Below are 21,369 nucleotides of genomic sequence, written 5' to 3'. Positions count from 1 at the left end.
TCGATATGAAAGAGAATAAGCCACGATTCTTTATTTTTTGCTCGACCTTCGGTTATATAGTTTCTACAATTATATTCAAGTAATAATAAGATCGTCTGAACTCATCAACGGAGATGAATAGTAATGCATATGATAGTCATATATATATGTGTATATACATATTAATTGCTGTAGTCCAGATTACCTGATTGGAGTTACAAAAATACTTCCTGCGTAATAATTAAATTTATAATATTAATGAGCACAAGTTTTTGCTTTAAATATTTCTTTTTTTTTATATTTCTTACAATGAAATTCAAAGTGCATTGCTGTCACAGCTGCTCATTAATTTCGTCAAAGTTTTGCCAGCCAAAACCTTTTCCATTTATTCTACTTAAATCAACCGCAAACAATGTAAAACTCGCATTTTCTTTTTATGAAAAGGCCACAACGAAAAATATCAAAAGTTAAATCAACATCATTATTTACATGTTGCGTGCCACATGACGTCATCGCTTCATTAATCATACACCCAACGATGTATAGAGCACAGGGATGGGGTTGGGTAGTGCAGGGTATCTGTGCACTGCACATGCACATCATCATTAAACGGCTGACAGCAGCAAAAAATAAATTAAAAAAAACTCTCACTTTCCTTTGCCGCCAAGGCAATTAAATGACGTCGAGACTCTGTCACTCACTTAAGCGCTTTTAATTCCAGCGTTAAAAAATTATATGAAAGAGCAGAAAAAGAAAAAAAGGAAAACATACGCTCAAAAACTCGATTCGCAATTTTTCATTAAGCGAAATTAAAAAGCTGATGAAGCCAAACGAAAAATGAAAATAAGAACAAGCTGCAATGCAAAGACTGCAGCGAAAAGCAATACGAAAAAAAATGTAAAAATAAAAATAAATAAATAAAATGAAAAAGCCAAAGAAAAACCCGGCACAAAGCCAAAGCAAAGAGAGTGGAAAAAAAACTTTACATTAATCATGTGAAGCGCGGGGCGCTGGGAAATTGTCGCGTGCGGCGCTTTTTGCTTTGCCAACCATTTGTTTTTGCACACACATACACAGGCACACATAGAAAATTGCAACATGCAACATGCAACATGCGGCATTTGCTAGACAAATGCATGATAATGACCGCCATGTAAATTAAACAGCCAAGGCAAGCGAGGAAAACCCACAGAAAATAGAAGCGAAAAAAAAAACAACGCATGGGCAAGCCCCAGCTGAACACACACACACAAATACACCAGCCCTACACACATACACACACGCACAAGCACATGTCAAACAACAACAATTTAAGCGCCATAAAGTATGCCATAAAAAAGGCAAAAAGTTTACAAAAATAGACTAAGTAGAAGTAAGTGTGCATGTGTGTGGGTGTGTGTGCGTGGACAGTGGGGCGTTGCTATGGCACGTCATTAGCTGAGGACATTAGTCATGGGTAAATTTTTGGGTTTGGTGTCGGCGTCAACAACTTTCTCGATTTGCGGGCCACAGCAAGACGAAGTCGAACACGTGGAAAAAAGCTGGAAATATCTGTGAGTGGCAGAGAGGCGCGCGTGGCGCCTCCAGAATAAAACGCAGGCATGCAGCAAATGTATCTATACGGCTGCAAAGGACATTAAACCCAAGCAAATGAGATATAGAGAGAGCGAGAGAGAAAGAGAGAGAGAGAGTGTAAGCAAAGCGCAGGCGCCTACAATTGGGAGCCTAAAAAGAGCTTTCATCAAAGCCAGGCCGGCCGGCATTTTCTCGTGGCCATGGCCGTGACAATGAGCCGCCGCCGAGCCACAGAGCCAGGCCCATGGCCATGGCCGTGAAAGCCCAGACCAGCCCAACCCACAGCGGCCCACCACCGCCCCCTTTTGGGATAGGCGCATGTCCTTGCACTTGGCCTTTGCGTAGGCGCTCAACTTTCGACCGAGCGCAAGCATGCTGCCTTTTTATGTTTATGTTGCGTAGGGAATATTTTTGGTTGCGTAAAATGTTAATAAACTTCTGAGTGAGTGTGTGTAGGGTCTTAGGGAATGCTTCTGTGTGTATATATGTGTGTGTGTATATGTGTGTTGTCGAGTGCTTTGACCTTGCGACGCGCTGCTCCGCCGGGAGGCATTTCGCAAATGTGCGGCACGCAGACTTTTGGCTACCCCACGAAATCTGTCTGACGCACTTATATATTATTTAAACGAAGGACAAATGTTTCTCTCTCACTCTCGATGTATATATATAAGCGTGGGAAAAAAGCTGCAAAGGAGGTAGGAAGCGGGAGGCGTGTGTGTGTGTGTGTGTCTGTGGCAACGGCAGCCAGGACATTGGAGCATTAGGGAACTGAGCTTTAAGTGCGCCTTTTATGGCATTTCGTTAGCCTAGACACAATTTAATATAAAGGTGTCTGAACTTGTAATAAATAGCTGGCAATCTAAGCTGGCTGTCTGGCAGGAGGCGGGAAACAGTGCGTGCCGCGAGCAGGAGGCAGGCAGCCACATCCAAGGCAATAAAAGACGCGATTTTTTCTTTTACACTGTTTCGTTTTCTTCATTTTATTGCTTTAAGCATATTTAAATTTGTATGTTTGGGTTCGAGAGGCTTTGTCATAAAATTGATTGGCTTTTTGTAAATTCTGGTTTTTAGTCTGGGCAAATATTTTGTATTTTCTTTTATTCTATTCTTTTCTTTCGGTTCTTTGGGCGGGCAGCAGGTGCTGGCGCCAGGTCAGCGGATGACCGACCACGGTCAATGCACAGTGGGGCAGCTGCTGTTTTAAATATGCATGCAAAGTTTTAGTTATTTTCTTCGTTCCTTTTCACATCTAATTGGCAACTTTGTAGACGGCAGCTGCAGCAGCCAAAGAAACGACAGAATGCAAGCAGAATGAGAAAACATAGAGAGAGAGAGAGAGAGAGAGAGAGAGAGAGAGCACGAACGACCTCATCCTTGAGCATATTGCCTCATAATGAACATAAAAATAAAATGTGCTTCGAGCGCATTATATAGCGCCAGCCTGTTGGCCATCTCTTCCTCTCTCTTTCTCTCTCCATCTCCCTCTCTCACTCCGTCTGTCTGTCTGTCTAATGGCGCCAACTTGTTCCCTCTTACATTTTATGGCCAGAAATTGGTAATTTTGTGCATCGATGGCAGACGATGGCAGGATACGCTAGCTAGATGGAACGCGGGGCCAAAAGGCGACGCATACAAATTGTCCATAAAAGACATTGGATCAAAGCAGTTTTCTATTATCGTTGGATTATGCGACATAAGGAAGATCAACCAGCCATGGGTGTGAAAGTGTGTAAATTTGTGTGTGTGTGTGCTGTGTGTGATGTCTTGTGTTGATTAGAAGCTGCTGAGCTGCTGTTACAGTCCATTAGATGCACATTGTGTGCGGGTTGCTTTTAAAGAACAACTCTCTAACTCCCTCTTTCTCCTTTCTCTCTGGCTCTGTCTCTTTCTCTCTAATCCTAAGCAAAGGCAAATTTGATGAGTTGCACTTGGCAATATAAAAAACCCGTCTTGTGGGACAAAGTGGCACATAAAATTAGTGAAACAGACTGCAAAAACGATTGCAACTAATATGATTGCATTTAAGATTAGCTAAAGTAGAAATTTAATGCTCTTATTGATGAAATTAACTTGATTTTAATGCAACGTCTAATATTTGCAATGCAAGGCTTCTCAAAGGATAACATATTTCCTCGACAACTTTTCTCTTTAGATTACAAATATTTAATATTCTCAACATTCTGAATTATTTATTTTTTTACTTTTATCTTTATTTCTTTATATTTTTGTTTGTATATTTATTATTATTCATAGATATATACATTTTTTATTTTTATTTTTATTTTAATATATTTTTAAAAATTTACCAAATTTTATTTATTTTTTTTTTATTTCTTTTTTTTTAATTTAATATTTTAAAAACAATTTTTTTTTGCATATGCACATAAGTTTGTATATTTATATCTTTTTATACTAATACATATATTTTTCATTTATTTTATTTTTGTCTTTTATTTATAACAATATAATATATTTTTGCATTATATTTCATTTTCCTCATATCATATTCCCATTCTATGTTTTCGTGGCTCTTAAAATTTCAGTCGTGCTTTCAATTACACTTTTATTGCAGCCCTCAATTCCCTTTTATAATTGCTTCCAATTAAATTAAATTATTCAGTCTATTCTCTTAGCCCTAAAAAAAAGAAAAAGAAATCCATCTACAAATTCAGCATGGCGCTTAATGCTTTTATTGCACATCTCAAGTGCCATGCCCTCGACGCCTCAGATTCGCTGTGCTGCTTATTTAAAGATACACTCGAGCTTATATTTATGACTCTCATATTTTGCGAATGGCATTTCATTTTTATGATAAATGATTGGCTGTAATTAAAGTGGCTCTCGCTGCTTTGCGGTTTTTTTTTTTTTTTTTTGGGTTCGTGTTTTTGGCTCTGCGGGAATATGCAAGCCAGAGCTGTGGCATGTCCTGGCATGTCCTGGCGCATTGACCTCAAGCACAGGACGTAGAGAAACGGAAACTGAGCAAAAGTTAATAATGTGCAGCAGGCGTTGGCGCAGTTTTCCTTTCTTTCTTTATTATTATTTTTTTTTTACCTTGTTTTCTTTTTTTTTTTTTTGTGTTTCAATGACTGGCAGCCTGTTCAGTGTTGTTCTGTTCGGTTCCTCCGGCTGAATGACTTCGCTGAGTGGATGACTGGCGGCTGTTTCCTGCCAGCCAACCATCCAGCCAGCTGCAAGTGAGCGCCAAAATAACAGAGTATATAAAGTACACATACAGAAATAAATATAACAAAAGTGCTTGCACGACTAGGAAATACCCTGGAGGCGGTGTTGTATGCCTAGCTATTCGATGAACGGGCGAAACATAGCTATCGTCTAGATTAGCTCTCCTCTTGCTCTTTATCTTCCGCTTTTTCGGTTACTTATCTTCACCTGGCTTTTACCTGCATTTGCTAACAACAAATCTTCTCTCTTTAAGCCTGCCTACAGGGTATAACACAAATAAATTGCAAATTGCACCGGACCTGTGAACAAGTGAATACACACATACATATATACATACACACATATGCACATATGCTCTACAGCATACAGCTGCTCGTAAGGACATCTACTGTAGCACAGCATTACACTGCGCTACAAAATGCACGCTCTAATTGTGATTTTATGGCTTTGTTTATGCTAAGGCGAGCTAGCTCAGAGTAGCGAGTGAAAAATTACTTTTAATTTTATGTAAACTCCACAAATTAAGCAATTTATTTTCATTAACGCAAATAAAGGCGACCCGCACAAAACTTGCAAATAAAATAAGCAAAAAAAAGAGAGCAGACCAAAAAAAAAAATTAAAAAAAATATATATATATATGTATTTATATGATTTCGACGCCCTCAAGCGTAGCGCCCACACACACACACTCACACACAGTCTTACACAGAGAACTGAGCTAAATATGAGAAGAAGAAATAATATTGTGAATTCGCATGAATATTACAGCAGCAGCGTCTTGGCCATATGTTGACAACAAAACAGCCGCAATTAAAAAAGAAAATGTTGTAAGTGGCCAAAAAGGAAAAGAAGAAAACATAACATGCAACGGCAATAACAATAAAAGCAATTATAACAACAACAAACAAGACAAAAACCGAATATAAATCAGAGTCAAGTGAACAACGCAAACATCAAAATTAAATGTGCCACTTAAATGTGCCACATACAAGAGTCGAGGCGAGTCGAGGTGAGGCGAGGCGAATCGAGTCGAGTTGCGTCGAGTTGAGCTGCCAATGGAACTTGCCTTGAATCGAAAATTATTTGCACATTAATCAGATTTATTGTCCACAGCGCCAGCCTAAATACTTATGCGAATAAAGTTCTCTAATAGACATCTGGGGGCGAGACAATGCCAACTACAACAGCAACAACAACAACAACAAGAACAACAAACTATAATTCTCGTAGCGCTGGTCTCGTTGTTAGGTGTCTCGAGACGCGCTTTTGAGGGTGGCTAATGACTGTGTCGACTTCAGCGTCTACAGTCTGGGATTATGTCATCGACGGCATTTGGCTTTAATTAAAATGTTCGCCAAAAACTGAAATGCAATCGGTGGCGCACATAAATCTTCAAGCTGTCATTGCAAATTATTGCAACGATTAAAACAATTTTCAACAAACTAACGCATCAAGTGCACACAGCTCATTGAATGAGTTGAGAAATGAAGTTGATGTGAGAAGAGATGATGTGAAATACTCTTTCTGAGAAATGGATAATAACTATGTAGATAAGATGAAAATTAAAGTGTAATTTGGATTTTAGAATAATGTATCCATATATGAGAAGCTTAAAAGAAAACTGCTATCGGTTAGATTAAATTTATCGATAACATTATTATGTTGATACAGGCAATAATAACTATAATAGAACATTTATCGAAAAATTCAAATAATAAATTGAAACAAGTATCGATTATACTCGATATTTAGATAACTGAAACTACTTGTCTGGATTAAAATTTGTTCTCTATTTGCTTTAATCTTCATATCGTAACTGAGTTACTTGAAATCTGAAAACTCATAACATATATCGATATATATACTAAAATAAACATATACATATATATACGTCACATACATACACTTTAAGAAAAACAGTTTACACAGCTCGATTACGAAATAAAAAGTGTTTTAGAATAGATTATCGTTAATTGAGCGCAGCAAAATTAATTAATAATCTAATCAACACACACATTATATACCTTTTTTCCGCAATTAAATAGATTTGTTTTCCCAAGAAAAACGGGCCCACCACATAAAGCCTACAGAAATACAAATATACCCCACATGTGTTTCTGGTGGCAAATGGGGCTTGTCTTGAGTGAGCTGCTGCACATTGGGTCATTAGCGGCACAAAGGCAGTTTGATCGTCACAGAGAGCACTTGGGAGCGCTGTCAGATGCTTGACACTCGGCCGATGCGACTGAAGCGTCAACGTCATCATCATCATTATCATTATTGTCCACATGATCATTAGTAACATCATTATTGCTCATCAGGCGGGCGCAATGGAAGCAAACTTACAGCGGACATTATGTCAGTCAGCTGTCATACAACGAGTCTCAGACTGAGGCTAAATTCGAGTCTGGCTTCAATTGCAGCAGCCAAGCGACAACAACAACAACAAAATGTGAAAACAATAAACACATGAAATTGTTTGCCGTAAAGTTTGTTGACTTGTGTCGCCGCTCGAGTTGCCAGCAAACAGCGAAAAATATGAGAAAAGAAGAAGAAGAAGATGAAGCGAAAAGCTTTTCGTAAATTTTAACCAAATTATAATATAAATATGAATGCGAATGCATAATGCATTAACAATAAACCATCACAAAATGGTAATAACTTAAAGGACAGACGACACTTTAATTGTTATTGCCACAATTCACGTTTCAGCCCGATTCACACAAACGCACTTGCCCCCTTTCCCCGCCTGCTATAAAAACGCAGCCAATTTCACTTGCAGCCAAATGAAGCGTTAACTTGAAAAATTGCAAACCGTTGCGGTTCACTGCAATTGCAGCAACCAGCTGCTGCTGCTGCTACTGCTGCTGCTGCCGGCAAACAATGCAACAATAAATACACTCGTCTGTCGGGCCGAACCCTAAATTCAATTAACTTTTGCGCCCAATGCAATAAACTAAATAACTTCAGAATTGTGCACTTATTTTGAAAGTTTTTTAAATGAACAAGAAAGTTGTTGAGTTAAAACATTTCAAGTATTTCCAGGCACCACTTTCGATACTATTTTTAAATTTCGATAATTACCTTCGTGAAACACGCAGCAGGAGGCATGAGATAACTGCCATGTATTTTCATGAGAATAATATAAAGCATATGTGTTTCAGGCATATCTCGATCTAGATCTTATAAGGTACGCTTTGAATATCTTCTCATAGATATTCTTCTATAATCAATAAGTAGCGTATATCTAATTCGATAACTTGTATATTTTCATAAGAACGTCTCACAATATTCACAAGAATTTTGGGTACATACTTATATAATTTGTCATTGAATGCCAAAAGCTTCTCAGTTATTTTCATGTCTAATGACCAATAGACAAGCCACATAAAACAATGCTTGGGTTTTGTTTGTATCGATAGATGTCATACATGCATACATATATTATAGAGCACATTAAATTGATATAAAAACATAAAACAAAAATAAAAATTGCCAGACGAGGTTTTAATTTTTATTGCTGTTTGGGCTTGGGTGTGGAAACGTCTCGCAGCTTTAGAGTGCTCGAAGCTGGAGCCGAGACGGTGCTAGATATAGAAATACTTAAACAGATTGCAATTGAGCAGGAATAAACCAAATACGTACATGTATAAATATTTTATAGCTTATTTTTTATTCATTCTTTTTTTTGTTTTTGTTTTTTTTTTTTTTAATTTAAATTTTTATGTATTGTTGTTGGGGGGATTGTAAACAAATGCTTAATTGTTGATGGTGGCAATGCAAATGACGTTTCACGCTTAACGTGTGGGCAGACATTGAAGAGCTTTTGTTATTATTTTGTTATTGTTGTTGCTGTGATTTTTGTTTTTAGGTTAAACAAGTACATTGTTATGCGTGTGTGTGTGTGTGTGACACGCTCGTTAACATCAAAAGTCAATGCATTTTTAATTTGTTTAATGCGTCGCTCGACGCATTTGTCGTTACAATTAGCACATACGAAAGCTACCTCAACAGCACACACACATACACACTCAGGTGTGTGTGCGCTAATATTCATATGTAATGCATGGGCCAGGCCAACTGACAAACAGCCTGTGGCAAGAAAAATTTGACATTTTGTAAATGTGCAAAGCCCAAAAGTTCAACAACATTTCAATGTCATGTCAGCACACGTTCTATCTCTATCTCTCTCTCACTCTCACTCTGTGTAAGTGTGTGTGTGTGTGTGCGCCGACATTATCCTTGCGCCTGTCTGTTGTAGGCACAATCAGCCAAAAAAAAAAAAGGGACACCTAACGAAACTGGCAGCAGCCTACAACAACAACAAAAGCATTTTGATGAGAAAATTGAAATTAAATTTTCCTCTCGAATGCCATTCAAAAAAGCATGCTAAAGGACATAAGCCGTACATTGAACTGCCTACAAACACACAAAATGTTTGGTTTACGCTTAATAGAAGTACAAGCAGCGCTCAATGGGTATACGTGAGAGAATGTGTAAATATGTGTGTGTGAGTGTGAGTGTAGGTTTTGCGGGCGCTTTGGGCTAATTTTAATTAAGCAGCAGAAACCAGGCACAAACACTGCCAAGTCTCAGCTGGCACGTCTGAAGACACTGCCGTTTGATTGTGTGAGCCTTGAGTGTGACTGCGAGTTTAAGGATACAAAACAGCAGCAGCATAATTATTCATTTTGCCACACAAACGTCTTGTGGCAGCCACTTAAGACTTAAGTCTTGTGCATATGATTGCCAGCAATTTGCGCGAGAGATGCAAAAATTGAAATAAATGACAATGTGAGAGCTTGATAAGAACAAATATATAAAGATGTATATACATATATATATATATATATATGTGTGTGCAGACATGTATATATGTTTATAAATTTGTGCATGCTTTCTGTTAATCTGTCTGTCAGACGTTGCAACAGCAAATGCTGGCAACATGTTGCCATGACAATGACTGCGACTACAACTTATCAATGATGCCTCCGCTGCTGCTGGCGCCGTCTGCTGCAGGGCATGTCTACCACAATGCACATCAAATGTTTAAATGACAACAACAACTTACAACCTGTAACAATGTTGCTGCGTTGCTGCGTTGCGGCGGCGACGGCGACAGTTACAATAAATGTCATGTTAAAGCCAGTCAAGCACAGCAACAACAGCAACAACAACAACAGCAACAACAACAACAATAGCAACAACGCCCATCACTTACAGCTGACAGAGAGCTACTACCAAAACTCCGGCGTAGTCTACAGACTCCGCCAGCCACCAGACACGAGACGCCACTCAACACTCCAAAAATACGTAGCAAACATGGCCCAAAGCACAATTTACCTGTATGTGTGTGTTTATGTGTGTATGGGGGCGTGGCTAGAGTAGAACTTTTGCATAAATTGAAGCACTTTAAATAAACCAAAAAAATATGCCACAACAATATAATAAACTAAATATGCTCGACTAGCACATGCCTTCTAAGCCCTTGGCTCAACTGGCTGAGACAGCAAATCAAGGCTATAAAATGAATTCCGCTACACATCAAGCAAACGTTCACACCTGATGAATTGTACTATATCATAAAACTGCCACAAATTCTGAACACCCTTTCGAGCTTTTAAGGAAACAGGGTATAAAACTTCCAAAATGCAAAGCGTAGTCAAAAATGTCTGTCAAAAGCAACGATGAGTGATTCGGGCCATAAACTATATGGTGCATGGAAATGAACTACACAAGAGAATACACACACACATACACACATGTGTGTGTACACACTCACTGATAGCTGTTGCTATGCTATGCAGCATGCATAAATATATTATATTTGGTTGGGCAATTTTTCGTTTGCCTTTTGAAGAGTTCAAAATTGCATAAATTATTCTCGGACTGGCGCCTACGAGACGCATTTCATGTGGCACGTTGCACAAACGCCTATGCAGGCAGGCAGGCCGCCAGGCAGGCAGGCACACAAATATTTTTTTGGGTTCAGGCCAGACCAACAAAATGGCTGGCAGCGGAAAGGGCATCAAGAATTAAAAAAAAAAAAAATAATACACAAAAGTGCAGCTATCAATCTTCAGAGTGTCAACACTTCCTTCCAAGAGTGTCAACTGACGTGCAACAAAAAACTATTCGGAATGTTTTCCATACCCGCTCATGTAGTGAGAAAAAGTATATTGGTTTTATGCTATGCGTTCGGAAGAGAATTATTATTTGACTATTCTTTTATCTCTCTCTCTCTCTCTCAATTCTGTAGAGATAAGGAATACTTAGCATGCCTCATTTTAAATAAGGCAAGTTGTAATCATTCTTCACTTCATCAGCTTCAACTGTTGCTTGAAACGGAAATGCTCTAAGAGAAAAACCTTGCAGCTGACATCAATAACCTCTAAAAACTTACACATCCATAAATTTTCAATTTTTTTACACACATACCATTTATGCATTCTCAAAAAAAAAAAAATATACGTAAGAATTAAAAACTTTTTCAATAGCCAGCAAATGTCTGTGCAAATATTTGCGTATCGTATTTATCTATATGCATATTCCGAATTTCAGCTCCAATTCACGACATCTGCGCGCCATAATAGCCAGATGAACGTCGTGCTCATCAATCATTTAAATAACAACAACAAGAGCGAACTTATTTTCTTGTTTAAAGTTCGCTTTTTACCAGACTTTTTTTGCAAGCAAAGACAAAGATTGATTGGCAGACTAAACATCGCAATCGCAATCGAAATCGAAATAAACGAGCGCCATATAGTATAAGAATACCCTTACTGTATTTGGGAGCAATTTGTTTTACTTAGTAGCAAATTAGGTTCTAACATATTGATACATATTTGAACGTATTAAGAAAGGAATGCAACCGAATGATTATGAAATAATAAAAAAAAGTAAATAAATTGAACAAAAAATTATATGTGTATAATATAAAATATGAAAATTAAAAATTATGAATTAATGAAATTGGAACAAAAAATCTATATATAATGATAAATATTTTTTACACATACTTAATTCAAAAAATTTTGTTTTATGCAATTCATTTTGACTGGAAGCTCTACTCAAATATTTTTTCATAATCTAATATACTCGTCATCAATTTGATACCGTGGAGTAGAAGAGCAGGCAACAATCACGCAATTTTCCACGCTTAATCATTAATGTGGGACTTCACCCCATAAGCGAAACAAGAATGGAAAAGTAAAGGGTATCGCCGACAGAGAACAGCAACAACAATTAGCAGATGTGCCAACAACAATGTGAAGCGTAATAAATGACGAAACAAGTTGACTTAAGTCGTAATGAAAACACGCTAGAAACTACCCGGAACAATTTCCTAACTTGGGTATTCTTTTTTTTTTCTCATTTCTCATTTTATTTGGTAATTATAATTATAGCTGATTAAAAGCTGAGACGAGAGCTCGTTGAGGGGTAATAAAAATGTTGACAGCTGACGGAACGAGTTGATCCCGCGAAAGGGACCCGCGGGCCAGTCAATGATATGCGCTGATTAAAAAATCAGCGATGCGGCTTACAAACAACCCTTTTGGGAATCAACTGCTGCCAATTGCTCAATGATTAACAAGTTGACTTGTGTTAATTATTAGAGAACCAGAGAACCAGAACCAGTTTTCTTCTCCAATTTTGATAACTTAATCCTTTGAGCAAACAATGTTCAGGCGCTGCGCCATCGGCAATCTGTACAAAATGCCGAAAGCTATTCGGGCACAAAACTAAAAAAAAATTCTTCAGTTTTTATCATTTTAAAAAAGTTACGTCCCGCCATATTCGCAGTTTGCAATTCCAAACTAAAACTTGGCTCTCAACTTGCTCGCCTCGAATGGAAAAAACTTTTCTAGCTCTTGAAATTGCAGCACCAAGCTACCAACTAATATGATGAGCACAAAGCTGAGTTGCTTTAAGCAGAAAACGAAGAACTTTTGGTTTGGACATCCTTTGCTGTGAGGCAAATCCTAGACAGTTAGTCATGGCAAGGTTTATACAAATTTAATACGCCAACGCTTCAGAATCAGTTTGGGGTTTTGGTTTCGTTTCGTTTCGCTTCGGTTTGGTTTGGTTTCGTTTAGTCTGGGCGATTGCATGGCATTTTGAATGGCATTAAATATTTATAAATTCAATACAAAATGCAATTTCAAATGCATGCCAAGCGGCAGACTGCCAAAATAAAGAGAGAGATGGAAAAGAAGGGAGAGAGCTGGAGATATAAGACACGCACATATACCAATACAACGAGAGAGCGAGAGAAAGAGCGAGAGTGAGATAAAAATTGAATTGTAAAGTTTTGAAGCAGACAAAAGCTAGCACCAAGCTGGGCGCAGATGGGCTACATAAGTTGGCTAGGGATTCAGAAGCTATAGATGTAGATACAGATACAGATACAGATACAGTTATAGCTGCAGCGACAGGTAGCCACAAACATTTTGCTATTGTCATGCACACAGAGTGTTTCCCTTCACCCGCTCAAACTCCTGCCCATAGCCTTTTTGCATTATCTACTCGGCAATTGCTATTGTGTCCTGCGAGAGTGTATATACATATGTATGTATGTTTGTATGTTTTTATATCTATCATAAAATTTTCAAAGCGAACTCTCACAGCTTTACATTTTCTATTTATGCATTTTTCACGACTGCGTCTACAGCTTCAGCTAATTGCTACTCGAACAACTTGTGCGGTCTGTTCAATGGGGTACAGTTCAATATCCGCTCTCGCATAACCATTATCAGCAATAATAAATAATAACAATAATAATAATAATAATGAAAAAAAAAAAAACCGCAGCATATCAAAACACTATGCAGCTCAAAGTTGCTTGCTTCATTCCTTTACCGTTGGCTCGCTGCTCCGCAACGCACACACATAAAATATGCCGACATTGGCACAACCGAAAGTGTAAACAGTAATCTAATACACAGTTAGCCACAACGAGAGGCTGCCACAAGAGCACAACGAAACACAAATACTCTAACAAAGGCAAAGTCCAAAGTAGAAATTAAAAATGCTTATAGTAAAAATAAATGTTTATAATAACAAATTATTGTTATTATTAATAAAAATTTGAAATTGCATTGAAAAATGCACAATCAATATAATAAATAAATTTAATGGCTATTGAAGCTTACTTGAACTAGTTGACAGGGGAGAGATTGTTTATATACTTAAGGTATTCAATATCATGGGCAGGCCAAACTTTTTATATCTCAATCGAATATGGGTTGCAAACTGCGTTCATTTTAGGAGTTCACCCAAAATACATTTCAACAAAAAATTGAATAAATTGCTGTTTGATAACTAATTATAGGTATATACTATGTTCTGTTCAATAAACCCAACACTTTCAAAATTTTTAGCAGTGCATTCCTTACGCATCGTAATATTATATTTAGATATTTCAATTTAAAAGATTTGTCATTCTGTATTATACACTTCCTCTAATTCACTCTCCAACTCACTCTCCTTCCTCCAATAATGTTATCGAATGCCCAATAAAATTTCTTAAATCCATTAGTAAAAGCTCTATTTCGCTTAGAAAAAATATCGCCCAGTAGTTCAAACAACAAAACTCACATATTTCAGTTCCTTTATGTGACACCTAAAACATATATGAAAACCGAAAACAATAACAAAAGCCAAAAACAACATCAGAAAACTTTGCCAGCAATTTTCTTATACTGCTTTTTCCATAGAATTTTGTCATTTTCGTTTTGCTGGCTGACTGATACAACAACATCTGCAAATTATCTAAACTATTGCGCTATGCAAACAATGCCACAGAAGCAGCAGCAGCAGCAGCTGGCCCCTAACCCATAAGATCCCTAACATAGCCATGGCCTGTCCCAAGACCATATCCAATTGCTAGTCAGCCAATTGCCAAGTCAGGCGATTTCATATACATATATATGATTGTGTGTAACTTCCAAGAACTGAAAGCCCAGCGAATTGAACATTTGTGAATGAATGAATGCAGTATAATCAAGAAATGTGAATAAGTGAGCGAGTAAGCGAGTCAATGAGTGTATAGAAATAGCTAAAGTCAGCTAGAGTTGTAGTTCGTTTAGCTGATTAATGAGCAAAGAGCGCGACGAATTGACTATATTCACTTATTCATTTATATATGCCATAGATAGATATAGTTGGCAATAACTCACCTTAACTTGATAAGAATTCAAACGCGTCTTTGGCAGCAAATTGAATGATGAGAAATCCACGCGACGTGAGAAGATGCCATTGCAACCAGAGGTGGAGCTGTAAATAGAAAGAAAACATAAACAAAATATGATAAGCAAATGCAATTCAGAAAATAAATATAAAGATATGCATAAGATACTTATGAAAGGAATACACAACTTGCAGCATATCCTATAATAAAATAACTTTTTTTAGCTACAAGAAAATTTTGCATAAAAAAAGTCAGTAAACTAAATAAGGAAATTTCTTCCCAAGACTTTGTATGCAGATGATGTTCTTTTAGGAATTGCCTTTTACCTTTTTTATTACACCCATTTCCGCCCACACTGCAGGGTATATTTGCAATATGCTTATGCTTTGTATATATACATATTTATATATATATATTGTATTATACATTATGACAGCATTTTTCTTACAATATTCTCTCGCATCATAGCAATGCATATCGAATACGTTGGCAGTTGACAGCCAGCGGAAATTGCATGTGCCTTGCTGCACAAAGTGACGTCGCCGTCAGATAAAGATTTCCTTTGGCCACAAAGCGCACGTAACTACGTTGGCTATGAGAGGCGACAGAGGCACCCCCAATCGCATATCCCAAGTGAAGCTATTCAAAAGCTATATATGTTACATGTAAAATGTTTGGCTTTCATTGAGCTAATACGTGACGATTTCAACTCCAAGATCCGGCCATAGTAAGGCACAATTTAACAAAAACAAAAACAAGCTGCATTATCTACGCATATGAGTCATAAATTCTAAAATGTAATAAATTTGCCTTTTAACTGTTTTATTTGAATTAGACAAAACGGAAAGTAAAGTAAATATCATAAAAACAAAACAAATAACTGACAAATTTTAAACAAATGACAGCAAAAAATATTTTAATCGTGCTGACTGCATGATACTCGCTCATGTTCAGACTGCGGAAGACATATATTTTCCTGTAATATATATTTTATATAACACTTTACAAAATCATAATACTCTATTTACTAACTGAACGAGTATAATAAATAAAATTAAATACAAAGCAAATTTTTTGTCCAAAGCTGGATTTTTGGCCACTGTTGTTGTTGCTGTTGGAATTTTGTCTTGTCACGGACTGTTGAAGAATTTTATTGTTTTTGTTGCTGTTTTTTTTTTTTTTTTTACTTTTTTCCTTTTTTTTACGTAAAGCCCAAGCAAATAGAGTTATCAACAATACTCAATAAAACAAAAATAAAAAATCCACAACGAGGCGAGCAGAAAATAAACACGAGGGAGAGTACATAAAAGCGAAAAAATAAAGAAAAAGAAATGTCGAGAGCAAAACAAACGAATTTCTTGTTGTGTGTCTCGCTTGACCTTGACATTGAATAGATTAAAATATTATTTCAGTTGTTGAAATTATTTATGCAACAATTTGAAAGTGTTATCTAAAGAGCTGGAGAGTGAGTGAGACAGAGAGTGAGAGAGTGTGTGTGCGAGTGGGTGGGAGCCACCTTCAGCAGCACAGCAACCGCCCCATCGCGCACCCACTGAACTTGAACCCAATATCAGCCAAACGCCCCTTATCGAATTAGCGCAATAACAATTAACGTTTACTATGAGTAGCGACTATTTTTAAACACTCAACTTTAAGTGCTGTAAAACGATTAACGCTATATATGGATAGACCAGTATGTGTGTGTATAAACATATATGTACTCGACATCTATTTGAATATTAGAAATAGTAAACAACTCGAGCGTTTTACTTTCTTAGTCAGCGTGATCGCGATTTGACTCAATTTTAGAATAGTAAATACCATATTGTCGTCTCATTGCTCGCAGCTGAAAATAGAGCTCTATATAGCAATAGTCTAACATCAATATAAAGATAATACAATGTACTTATCTAGCAATACTCAGAGAGCTACAAAGCTTTCTGCGTGTACTTATCTTATATTCAACAAATGTTATACTTATATATCTCTTATTTATATTTATACAGCATTTTATGCCTCGATTATATAACATACATAAAAAAAAAAATTAAGAATGATATTGAAAAAAAAAAAAAAATTGAAATAAACAAGAAATAAGTATAACAGACCGACTGTCTACGTGCCTTCATATCTACACCGTCCTACCCCGTTGAACATCAGCTAAAATATTAGTCATATGCACGCTTATCAACACGAAATTAAACGAAATTGTAATTTATTTTTAAACAATTACACAATTAAGCAAGCAAAAGGCGAGTTCACGACGAGGCTTGACAATTACGTCATTAAAACGAGAGAGGGCAGAGAAAGAGAAATAGATGAGTAAAAAGAACCTTTTCTATACTCGCTCATCTAAAAGAAAAAGGCTATATGCGTTACGTTAACTAAACACAAAATTCAAAGCTATTTAGCTTGTTGTTATAAAAATCTGGCATAATATTAAACTATCATAACAACTATAAATTAAGAAATATATCACAAATATTTTTTAAATTATATTGTATTAATTTATATTTATTTCTTATTATTATTTTTTTGTAATTAATTTTTTTTATTGTTTTTTATATACTATATTTGTATTTTAATTTTGTAATATTTGAATTGCAAAAATAAATTTAAATACATTTGTTAAAAACACATTAAAAAAATGATTTCTTGCTTCACTTAACCACAAATTATATATTGACTAACATAAATATTTAAACCCAAAAAATAATTGATCTACAGTAATGCCCCTAATGTACTTTTGGCCCTCTTAACCTTTTTAGCTGGGCCAACGAAGGGCCACGCCTTTGAACAGAGAGCGTGCGAAATTATAGCAGACAATTCAAAAAAGCATTTTGACCTTTTTGTTGCTTAGCTGCTGTTATTTTGGCCAATCGAGCTGCCAATGCAGCTGCTCTCGTTGCCAAAAATTTATAAATTCGTTTCATCATTTAAATTATATATATAAATTTTTTTTTTTTGGCTTGGTTTCTTTAATGTGTTTTATTGTTTATTAATAAAAGCGCGGCCGATGTGCATATGGCTAATGAATTTTAATGGCTAGGCCTCTCCGGCTTAATTTTCATTTTCAGTTTTCTGTTTCTGTTTCATTTTTTTTTCGGTGCGGCCAGAAGAACGCACGTGCGTCGCTGATTGCCAGTGCTGACTGTTAATTAAAAGCTGTTTGAATGGTTATTTTATTCATTGGAGTATCGCGAAAGGTAAATGGATATACATATAGTATACGCTATATATAGCAAATATACATATACATATATATAGTATATAAATATATATCTACTCCATTTAAATGCCAAGCACCCGCAGCGGCGACTCCTCCAGCTGAACGAACTGTAATTTATAGAGACGCTCAACGACTTTGTCTTGTCAAATTGGAGTTACTGCCACTCCCCCTAAGCGCCAACGCCCCCGCCCACCCGTTAGGCATAATCTTTAGCAGCTCATAGAACAAAGCCTAAATTAGAATATTAAACGTATAACACAGCAAGCACTACATATACAAGGTTCCCTTATACCCTAGAACGACTGAACCTAGGAAAACGTGGTATGATGAATTAGCTAAGCTCTATGCCACAAGCAGTATGTAGGCATGTATTCTTGATCACGATCAGAACAAGTTCATTTTGGTATTTTTAGACATTTTTAGAACTTCTTAATTTCCCACCAGTTCGGAAAAACAATTACTTAGGGTATGTTCTCAACGTTCATTTGCGTCTAGAGCATTTTTACTTGTTTTTTTTTTTTAGGCTATTGTTTGGTTTTTATTTTTTTTATTTTTGTGGTTCCGAGCAGCTGACTTTGACCTTGCTGGAAATTCCGTGTAGTACGGCTAAACAACTTGTTGTGTGTATGTATGCCTTAGCCTAGATCAGGGCCTTACAGCTAGGCCATGACTTTTGCATCAAGTGTATTTTATACAGAAAATTAAAATGAAACTCTTAAAGAAATGTTGCTTCTGCGTAGATCTGCGTTGCGGTTCTTTTATCATCTATGTCTTTGAGTTCATGTTATCATTTTACGCCATTTGCCTGGGTCAATGTAAGTTGAAATCAATACAGAGTATAAATGTAAATAAATATTTATTTCATCGTTTAAGCAGGGTCTTCTGGAAATAAGTTCTTGATAGTGAGTCGCTTGGGTGGCATGATATATCTGATTGGCAATGTGTTTCTGCTGATGGGCATAATTTATGTAAGATATAATATCAAAACTTATCTATTTGATTATCAATATATATCGGCTCATTTAGAAATCGCCAAACTTTCTCTTGGTTTATTTGATATCAAGTGGCATACATCTGGGGACCAGCCTTATATATTTTATTATATTGGCTGCAACATGTAATTTCTGCGTCTATTTAGTTTCCTTCATACTACTTACAATGGGTATGTATGACATCTATACTATATGTATATATATATTTCTTATATACAACTCTTATGACAGTTTTCAGCGTTTACTTTTGGGTTGTGGTTTATTCATATCGAGACAGATGCAAATGGGAACGTTCAATAAATTATGACGGAGGAGCTAAACATTAGCATATAATTGATAAATATACATACAAATTATATTATTAAATACATTTTTCAAATTATTAAATTATCAAGTGTATTTAAAAGTCGTCTAAAATATGAATTGCCTTCAAATCTTTTGTTTTCTTTACATATTATTTTAGCAGCTTTTATATTCGGTGAGTTTGCTGTCTGTTGTTGTTGCTTTACTTCGTTCATATTTTTTGTTCTTCCTATTTTTTCGGCGAAATTACTTTGTTGTTATTGCTGCCATTTGAGCTGTTCTTGTTTGTGTGTGGCGTTTTTTTTTTTTTTTTTTTTTTTTTTTTTTTTTTTGCCATAATTTCACACTAATTTGTAAATTTGCTTTTAATGCCAAAAACAAAGAGTCCACAACAACAAAAATGCGATGTTGCCTGTAATTTTCCAAATTTGGAGGTACAACAAAATCTAACTTAATTTTCAATCGAATGAAATGCAAAAACTGAAGTGAAATGAATGCGAAATGAATTGTGTGCAACAAGAACTAAACATTGTTGTTGTTTTTGTTGCTGTTGCTGTTGCAATCTCTTCATTTCGTTGCAATTTTCAATCACGTGCTAAGTGCTGCCAGACAAAGCAGACACGAGAGACAATTTGTCTGGGAGTTAAGCATGCAACATCAAGGGGGGCAGGCACCCTGCCAGCTACAACAACTATAATAGCAACAACAACAAAAGCTCTTTTTCTACTTGGCAATTGCTGCATAATTTCTGTGCTCAAACATCAAAACAAAAGCAAGAGCACAAACAGCAAATGGAACTCGAACATCATCGAGTAGCAGGCAGCAACTATGTATTTGCCCTATCACGTACAAATTAAAAATGTGAAATGCTTCAATTTGGTGCAAGCGCAATGCAAGCTTGCAGCACAAATGCAAACACGCACACATACACACAGAGATGTTGACTTGGCATAGCAGCAAATGATGCTTCGTACAACGTGGCGTATGAATATTGCGAGGCATCAAATAGATTGAATTGCCAAGTTTCTGTCAGTTGCTTGTGTATGTGTGTGTGTCTAAATAAGAAACACAGTGCTTGACTAAGAAATACCCTGTGTTTAGATATATCAATTGAGCCAACTACTGGTCTTTTATACCTCTCGTATATATCTCGTATATATCTTTATGCAAAACAGACTAAACGTGCGACAAAATATGTTTAATATTATGCTTGAAATGACATTAAAAGATTTCAAACTTGTTGCTTTTTATGCCAAAAACTACCTTTGTAGTTCAAACCAGGCATTGATTGTTCAAAAACGAGTTTTCGCCTAAGCAAATATAGCATAATAATTAATATAATAATCTTTGATTCAAATATATTTGAATTTGGTCTGTTGTCAGGGCGAAGCGCGTGTGATTTAACAAAATTATTGACGATTCGCTTGCCAGTTCCGGTGTGTCAATGCAAATCAATTCAATTTCAATTAGAAACTAAATGCCAAAAGAGGCCTTAATAGCTACAAGCGCCAATTGCCAAATATTTTTTTGGGCTAAAAAAAATTTGTCATATTATTTGATTTGTTGATAATTTAATTGCAGTTATTGTTGTTGGGCCACACCTAGCCATAAATATCGAAATACATATAAATAAATATCAAATAGTAGCGCGGACGTACACAATTTTCGTGCAATTGCCGTAACTCACGTTTTTCACATCAATTTTGCGCTCAGAGATACAAAAAAGAAAAAAAAAAAACCAAAAACCAAACAAAATCCAAATTTAAATTCAAATTCAATTTTCAGTGTGCGCTGACGAGTATACTGCGACTGCACTGTACATATTTTCTATATATATATACATACATATATATATATATTTGGTTGCATTTGCAATTGCAACTTCCATCCATAGCTGGCTATTGATTGAATTTGC

General features: G+C 36.2%; 2 protein-coding genes across 2 annotated transcripts in view; one reads left to right on the top strand and one right to left on the bottom strand.

Moving 5' to 3' along the window:
* The window catches only part of heca (hdc homolog, cell cycle regulator), a 117,917-nt gene that overhangs the window by 58,963 nt on the left and 37,585 nt on the right, over window positions 1-21,369 (bottom strand). Inside the window, exon 2 of the mRNA XM_018003464.2 lies at window positions 14,920-15,016. Coding sequence (XP_017858953.2) covers window positions 14,920-15,016 — 97 coding nt within the window. The remainder of the gene's footprint in view (window positions 1-14,919; window positions 15,017-21,369) is intronic.
* LOC108611257 (uncharacterized) lies at window positions 18,626-19,783 on the top strand. Its single transcript, XM_089461901.1, has 4 exons — window positions 18,626-18,974; window positions 19,036-19,127; window positions 19,186-19,321; window positions 19,383-19,783. The coding sequence occupies exons 1-4, from the start codon at window positions 18,866-18,868 to the stop codon at window positions 19,475-19,477; spliced, it is 432 nt and encodes a 143-aa protein (XP_089318027.1). The 5' UTR covers window positions 18,626-18,865; the 3' UTR covers window positions 19,478-19,783.

This window comes from Drosophila arizonae, chromosome 2 (genome assembly GCF_054131065.1).
Source record: "Drosophila arizonae isolate 15081-1271.41 chromosome 2, UAZ_ARI_1.0, whole genome shotgun sequence".
NCBI lineage: Eukaryota > Metazoa > Arthropoda > Insecta > Diptera > Drosophilidae > Drosophila > Drosophila arizonae.
Note: the sequence above shows the minus strand (reverse complement) of the source record. Positions and strands in the feature narration are given on the sequence as shown.